General features: G+C 62.0%; 1 protein-coding gene across 1 annotated transcript in view; it reads right to left on the bottom strand.

The window, feature by feature from the left end:
• Positions 1 to 7,765, bottom strand: part of ALS2CL (ALS2 C-terminal like) — a 29,393-nt gene that overhangs the window by 15,842 nt on the left and 5,786 nt on the right. The window contains 11 exon segments of the mRNA XM_077777144.1: positions 514 to 591; positions 1,687 to 1,798; positions 2,545 to 2,706; positions 2,809 to 2,907; positions 3,314 to 3,379; positions 4,370 to 4,566; positions 4,980 to 5,046; positions 5,185 to 5,243; positions 6,309 to 6,428; positions 7,002 to 7,133; positions 7,656 to 7,765. The exon segment at positions 7,656 to 7,765 is cut by the window's right edge and continues 12 nt beyond it. Coding sequence (XP_077633270.1) covers positions 514 to 591; positions 1,687 to 1,798; positions 2,545 to 2,706; positions 2,809 to 2,907; positions 3,314 to 3,379; positions 4,370 to 4,566; positions 4,980 to 5,046; positions 5,185 to 5,243; positions 6,309 to 6,428; positions 7,002 to 7,133; positions 7,656 to 7,765 — 1,202 coding nt within the window.

Genomic DNA, 7,765 nt, shown 5'->3' on the forward strand with positions numbered 1-7,765 from the left:
GGGGGGTTGGGGGGAGGGGGGGAGGAGGTAAGTCCAGAAGTAGGAAGAGGCCTAGGCAAGGCCTGAGGTCTTGCTGGCCCTAGGGGGATAGTCCCTGCTGCATGGGCTGTTCCATTTGTGGCACTCTGGGCCCCACCCATCAGATGCCAGGAAGCCAAAACAGCCCCCACATTCCCAGAGGCCCAAGCAGGGCCCCAACTGCCTTCTGCTGGGTCAGCTCAGGCAGCAACACTCTGAAGGACAATAACTCCAAGCCACCAATGCTGGTGGAAGGGGTGGATTCCCAACTAGGGGCCTGTAGGGAGGCACGGCCAGGCCACCAGTACCCTGTGCACCCACGGCAAACCCACCCGTCCCCTGTGCCCACCCTCTGGATGCAGTGGACATGGGAGAGGTGCCCCCCAACTTTCTCCACCAGCTGCCCACACCCTCAGCCCTGGGTCCAAGCTGGGAGATTACAGGCTCCTGTCCAGAGCTTGGCCAGGAGCGGAGTTAAGTGTCAGTGGGCCTCACCTTCCCCACAAGGGTCAGGTCCCTGGTGAAGGTGCCCTCGTACAAGGAATCATCTTCAGAGAGGAGGATCCCTGGGCCCTAGGGAAGGAAGCCTCAGAGAATCAAAGCAGTGGGTTAGGAAGGGTCAGGAGACAGGACCTGGGGAGGGGACAGCAGGAGGAAAGGAGGCAGGCATCCACCCAGGTCCTGAGCCCTGTCACACTTCCCAGGACCGTGCCTTGGCGAGATGCCAGCCCTTGGCCTGCTGAACCCTGAGCACCAGCCCCATAGACCTCATCCCTGGGTTGCCATGAATGACTCCCTCAGTCTGGCTCCTCCTCTCCAGTGGTCTCTCTCAGGAGGCCTCCTGGGTGTCCTTCCCTCCCCACCCACAGCTCAGAAAGTGCTGGGCTTCTCCTCACCCATCCCCACTTCCCCGTCACTGACCCGGGAGTAACAGTAAAACCAACCAGGCTCTCTTGTTGCACTGGTTGCCAGGAAGCTCAGAGCCAAACAGGATACAATTTGTGTCCTATTTGAATCTATTCTGTGTCCACTGTTATCTTATCTTCCCCCTTCAATCCCTTCCACATAAACAAATTCACAGGCCACAAATATAGTCACCAGGCCAGAGATGTAGCAGAGCGCCGAGCAGGGTGTGAGAGAGGCAGCAGGCCAGTGCTGGGGTGCCCGGGCTCAGGAGACCCGGTGACACTAGGAAGGTTCTCTGACCTCTCGGAGCTTCACCTTTGTGGGGCATACACTGGGGACAATGACATGATCCACAGGACTATGGGGAAGATCCCATGGGATCGTGCAGGGAGGCTGAACCCAGAGCTGAGTGTCCAGTTAGGAGTCTATCAGTGTCACCTCCAGTGGCTGCTGGCACCGTCAGTACCAGGCATTCATTCTCGCTGATTTCACGGAGTGTCTACAGTAATGAGTTAACCTAAACCGCTGATGGGGAAACCGTGACAGGAGGGGCAGGGACCGGGCCATGGTCGGGTGGCTGGCAGAACCGGATTCCTGCCGAGGTTTGGTCTCCCTCTAGTGCCTAGGAACCCAGCTTCCCGCCCCATCCACCACTGCCCGGCCTCTGCTTAGCATCTGGACCCTCAGAGCAGGGGACCTCCACAATCCAGCCCCAGTGCAGGGAGAAGGTAGCTCAGGACACACACGGGTCACCCCACTCACCACCATCTTGTCTGCCTGGAAGGTCCCCTGGTAGCAGACACCTGCCTGGGTGACCATGACCCCCGGACCATGGCGCTGGTCAGCCTGCCACATGCCAATATAGCGCTCACCCCTGGGGGAGGAGCCAGAGCTGGATCAGCGTCGTTCCTGGGCACCTCTGTGCCCTCTGCTAGCATGACTGGGGTCAGGGGCGAGGGTGGAGAGCAGATAAGGAGCTCTGATAGCGCCTGAATCTACTCAGCTCAGACCTGGGCCAAGTGAGGTCAGGACCTCCAAGAGAAACAGAGGACAGAGGAGGGAGGGAGCCTGCCTGGGGTGGGGTGGGGGGTATCCTGGCAGGCTTCCTGGGGGAGGTGGCAGGAAGGACTGATGGAATGCAAAGTCATGGAGGTCGGAGCCTACAACAGGTATGACACATACAAGGGGACATTCAGTGGTCTGGAAGGCTGGTCTAGAAGGAGGGGTGTGCAGGCGGCACGGCAGGGGTGAGGTCAGAGGAACAGGGAAGCCTCCAATGCAAGGCCAAGGACCCCAGGCTTCCTCTCACAGGCCAGAGAGCCTGGAAGGGCTGCGATCCTTACACGGGATCCTTACACTAGACAGGGGGTCAGGAAGTCCCCGTGGACAGTGCGAGAGGGGGCCTGGGTAGGGAGGTTCCTTAGTCAAGGAGGTCAGGGCTCCCTCATCCTGAGCCTCAGCAACAACCAAGGTCATAGAAAGGAAGTGAGTGGCTTTAGAGCCTCTGAGGGAGGCAAACGGATGGGACCCACTGACCACAGGACCCATGCCCTGTGGGTTGGTTCGTGAGGGTCTTCTGAGCCCCCTGACCCTGCGGGGGGGCGGCTGCGGAGCACTCACCTGTCACCGTCTTCCTCGACACCGTAGCCGCTCTTCTGGCCCCTCTCCCAGTGGCCCGTGTACTTGCAGGGCTGCAGGGCCTGTGAGTGGCTCTCAAGGACCCCAAATCCGTGCCGCAGGCCCGCCTGGAAGTAGCCTTTGTACACCTCGCTGGTGCCGTGCCTGTACAGGGGCACCGACAGCTGGCCCTGCCTCCCCGAGCTCAGCCCAGGGCACGTGCCCGCCCCAGGAGCCCCCCTTGCCATCGCGCCGAGGGTCACTTACTCACAGATGCCGTAGCCACACATGCTGCCTTCCCACCAGTGGCACTTGTAACAGTCAAACTTGTCCTCAGAGGCCTGCGGCACCAGGCGGATGCCAAAGCTGTCGGTGTGGGTGTGTGGGGAGGGCAGTCAGCACTGGGGCTACCACCTTGACCTTGACCCGGACACGCCATGACACCCCTTCCTGCCACCCAGGAGTGTCCCTGCCTCCGAGGGGCCTTCTCAGACAATGGAGAGACTCTCCCAGGTGCTCAGCCATCTTTTCTTCCCAAGGGCCACTCTTGGGACACCCCCCCACACCCCCCGTCCGGCCCTCCTGTGCACCCTGGGACACAAGGGAACTTCGGTTTCCCCGAGTGCAATAAGGGGAGCTGGACCAAATGGCCTTGAGTTTCTGCGTGAGGTTTGGGAATTTAGGACGGGGCCAGGCCGGTGACGGTGGCAGGGGTGGGGGGAAACCACTCCCCTGCCTGCCACATTCTTCCCACATCGGCTCCCGGCCTTACCCGTGCTCCAGGCCCTGGCAAAAGTTCCCCACGTGATTCCGGCCATCTGGCCACTTCAGGGTGCCCCTGGAAGACCGTTGAAGGGCACGCACATCAGGCCACCAGACCCGTCCTTCAACATGCACAGAGCTGCCAGCTGAGCCCCACCACAGCCCTCTCAGAGCCCTAGGCTCCCCGCAGACTGGATTCTCTGCCCCCACCCAGCCCTTCTTTCCGAGCCCTATGACCCTTCTCCACTCCCGGCACAACTGACCCAGCAGCCTGAGGCACACTCACCACACCCCACAGGGAGAGCCCTGGAAACATCCAGGTTCCCTTTTTCCCTTGACCAACAGGAAGCTCCGAGCTAAACTCCAAGCTTAAGTCAAATGCGAGCCAGTGGCTTCTAGCATCCTCCTTCCCTCTTCTGACACGGCATTGTTTTTTCTGGGGTTTTGTTTTTTCATTTGCTTCCCCAGTCCCTTTCTGGAAGCAGGCAAGATATCAGAAACTAACGTGCTTGGGAGCATAACCTTGGCAAGTCCCTCCTGTTTCCCGGGCCCTGGCTTTCCCAGCTGGAGCACAGGGCGGGCCCACATGGTCTTCAAGAGCCCACCTGCCTGTGGGGTCACGTAGACCTGTGACTGAAGCCAGACTCGCCCTATAACCTGCCCGGAGGCCTTGAGCAGGTTATGCCAGCCTCGGGGCTTCCAGAAGAAGNGTGTCTGCAAACCATTTCCCTGACCGGACCGGACAGCGCTGCGTGGGTATGCGCATTATTCTCCCGCTCCGATCAGAGAACAGTCATGCAGCCCTGCGGGCCAGCCGCCTGAAGACTGTCCCATACCCTCTGGTGTCATCACTGTCACCACGATTCTGTATGGCACAGACATACTATGGGCCAGGTCCTGTCCATTAGGGCTCAAGAGACCGGGGGACAAACAGACTTGACCGACCAACGCAGAAGTAACAGCCTTCGGTCCATGCCCTCGGGTGATTGGGTCCACGTGGGTCCCGTCTGTCCTCAGGCTCCCATGGAGACCCCTGCCTCGCTCCGCCCGAGCTCCGGCCACTCACTTGCCATGGGGCCTGCCCCGGCACCACTCGCCCTCGTAGGTGGCCTGGCAGAGCCGGCCCTCAGCGCGGAAGGTGTATGCTGCGCAACGGCAGGTGGGGGGCTCGGGGGGCTCCAGGCCCGCCCCCAGCACGGGGAAGTCCTTCTTCCCACGCAGGGCCTGGCCCACGGCTTGAGTCACCTTCCACTGCCAGACCATCTGGTGGGGACAGGGGAAACACAGGATAGGTCACTGCCGGGGAGCAGCCCCTCCAGGAAGCCCTTTGTGGTAGCTCCAGATAGTGCCCCTCCACCGCCCCCCCAACTCTGTTCTGTCCCCTGGGGGAAGAGCCAACTGCTCCATGCTGCCCCCTAGGGCCCTGCATCATGTGCAGCTTCAGCGCCTGCCCAGGAGAGCCAGAAAGAACCACAGGGCAGACACCGCACAGGCCCCGACCCTGGCTCCGCAGGGGAAAGCACCCTGTTCTCTGCGGCATCCTGATGCCTGACCCAGGCAGACCGCCGACTTGCTCTGACCATGACCGCAGAGCCTCCGGGGAGGGGGACTCCCTGCTGCCTTCCCTCACTCCTCTGGCCCTGCCCCACCCCGATTCACAACTCACCCACACTCACCCGGCTCTGGGGGTCCTTGGAGCAAAAGGAGAGCTCTTCCTCAGGTGTGAGGAGGCCAAACGTGCACCTAGACAGATGGAGGGGACGAGTAGGCCCCAGCTCCGTTCCAAGGGCTGTTCCGGGAGGCCCAAGCCCTGGGGTGCAGGCAGTTTCAGGGGGGTGGAGGGAGAGAAGGCCTGGGGTATCATTGGAGGGGGTCGCTCACCCGTCCTGCCCAGGATCCACCCACACCAGCTTCAGATCAAAGGTGTGGACACTGTGGCCCTGGAAGGAGAGGGGACACAGGTGTCACCAGGGCCCAGACCACATGCTCCCTCAGACCATCAGCTGATGAACACCCCTTCCTCTAAAAGATTTCGCATAGCGCCCTCCTGCCTGGCCTAGGCAGGCTGGCCACTGCCTCACCGCCGCAGGGGGAGGAGGTACCAGGCCCAGGCCCGAAGGGAAGGAGAAGTGTGCCAGACACAGGCAGGGACAAGAGTGAGCCTGGCACAGGACATGCAAAGGTCCAGGGGCAGGAAAGGGCACAGAGCATTGAAGTGACAGTATCTTGTCAGTGTACCTGGGGCACAGAGTATGAAGTCAGGGGTGGAGGGGAGCTCACACTGAACCAGAACCCCAGAACCAGGTTTCAGGAGATGCAGGTTTGGGCAGGGCAAGCAGCAGCCCTCCACCCCCCAACCCCCAGCCCAGCCCTCAGCCTCCCTGTCTGCAGGGGAGGCCCAGCCTGGCCTTCTGAGGGGACAGAGAAGACAGCGCTGTGGCTATCACAAGGGATGTATGCTTCAGGGAATGGCTAAGCACAGTCAAGGTTACAGGCCAGGAAACAATCCCAAACCCCAGGCCTGGCTCTCCCTCAGACTTCTGCAACGTCCAGAGCCCAGGCACTGGTTCCACATGGTACGCTTTTCTAGAAGCCTCGTGTGTGCCCGGATCATCCAGCCCTCCTCAGCCACCAAGGGCCACCCATGACCTCCCATCTGGGGCTCCCCTCCTAAGTGTGGAGAGAACTAAGAGTTGTCCGGCACCTGCCAAAGGACAAACTCACTCACAAGTGTCCCATTTTCCAGACGAGGAAACCGAGGTGCAGCTGGTTAGGGGCGATGCCAGCTGGCAAGGCCTGAGGCGGGGATGCACCTGGAGCGGCCTTGCCCAATAGCTCACCCCGCTCCAGGCATGACGGGGCCTGCTGCCCCCACCCGCAGCAATGACTGCCTCTCGGCCCCCATCACCTCCCCACGAGCCAGAGTTCTCGCTCCCCCCTCCTTTCTGGGCCAGACCCCGGACCCCCGCTGCAGCCCCAGAACCTCTGGCCGGCCCCATCCCAACCTGCAACAAGACCAGGGCATCATCGAAGAGCAGCACGCGCTCCGCCCGCAGCGGGGCAACCGTCACAGGGACGTCCTGGCTGTCTTGCAGGAGTCTGCGAGCAGGGGTGCAGAGCACGTCCTGGGGAGGAGGGCAGGGAGGCACAGGGCTCAGGCCTCCCTGGCGCGGTGGCTGCAGCCCCCCCCGCCCCAACTCTATCCATCTCCTGGAGGCCACCAGCTCTGTGACGGACATCGGGGCTCCAAGGGCAAGGGGCAGGGGGCAGCAAACTTGTCTGGGAGCTTCGCTTTGACGCCCATCCCACCTCGAGCCACTGCCCCCGCGAAGCCCCCAACAGCACTCACAGGGGCTCTGCGGTCCCTGCTTCTCGCTAGCACTTCTTGTACCCTTTCTCTGTTCCCCTAGTTCCCTACACTGGGCCCCAGGCCTGCCACACCTTCTCAGGGCACAGGAAGGGGGGCTCCCCCGTCGACCCCAGGAGGGGCAGCGTGTGCCATAGTGGGCTGTGACATGATCGGCGGCGTCTCAGGACAGAGTCAGTTCTGACTGCTCTTCCCCAGAGCCCGCTCACGGCTTGGCCCAGGATGCACTCAGCCAGTGCCTGAGGATGGCTAGACAGACGGACCTCACAACCTGGCCGCTGCAGGATGAGAGCCCCCTTTCCTGACCTCCCCTCCCAGGCCTCAAACTCACCCTTAGCCGGCTGCTCAGGGTGTGCCAGAGAGCCTGCGTGGCGGTGGCCTGGTCCAGCGCCTGCCTCATGAAGGACTCCAGGTTCCCAAAGAGGGTGGCTGAGTGCACCACCAGCTCCCGAGTGGGGTGGCCCTGCAGGGACACAGAGCAGCGGGTGAGTGGGGGATGGCGGGGGGGGGGTGCTTGTCAGAATCCTCCCCCACCCTGTGATGGCTGCGCCGGCCGGGCCCCAGCTGGTCAGAAGGTCTGGGTCTAAGGCAAACGTTGTGCTTTTTTCCTTGCCAGCCCTTCCTTGAGGGAGAGGCCAGCACGAAGGTGCTTCCAGAGGACCAATGGGTGACTGAGTCCCCGAGCCGGCCCTGCCTAGGTGTCCTCACGCCCAGTACAGATTCTCCATCTGCTCCCTGGGTCTCTGCTGGCCCTGCTACAGCAGGGCCATGTACCTCAGACATGCCAGGGCAAGGCCATGTCCCTTCAACACCCCTCCCCCCCAGGGCCATGTCCCCAAAAGCATGGCTGCATCTTTCGCAAATCAGGGTTCCTGAGTAAGATGGGTCCCCTGAGCCAGGACCCTGTTTCTCTCCTCCCTCGGCTTCCCTACATGTGACAGGCCTACCGAGCAGTCCCCGGTCCCCCGACACCCCTGCTACCTACCTCCCCAACGGTGTCCCCGAGGCTCAGCAGGAGGAGCACGTACTGCTGCACATGGTGAGCGAGCGGCTGGCGGAGGGCCTGGACCAGCGCTGTGCCCACAGAGGCCTCTG

The sequence above is a fragment of the Crocuta crocuta genome, unplaced genomic scaffold (genome assembly GCF_008692635.1).
Source record: "Crocuta crocuta isolate KB4526 unplaced genomic scaffold, BGI_CrCroc_1.0 scaffold77, whole genome shotgun sequence".
Lineage (NCBI taxonomy): Eukaryota > Metazoa > Chordata > Mammalia > Carnivora > Hyaenidae > Crocuta > Crocuta crocuta.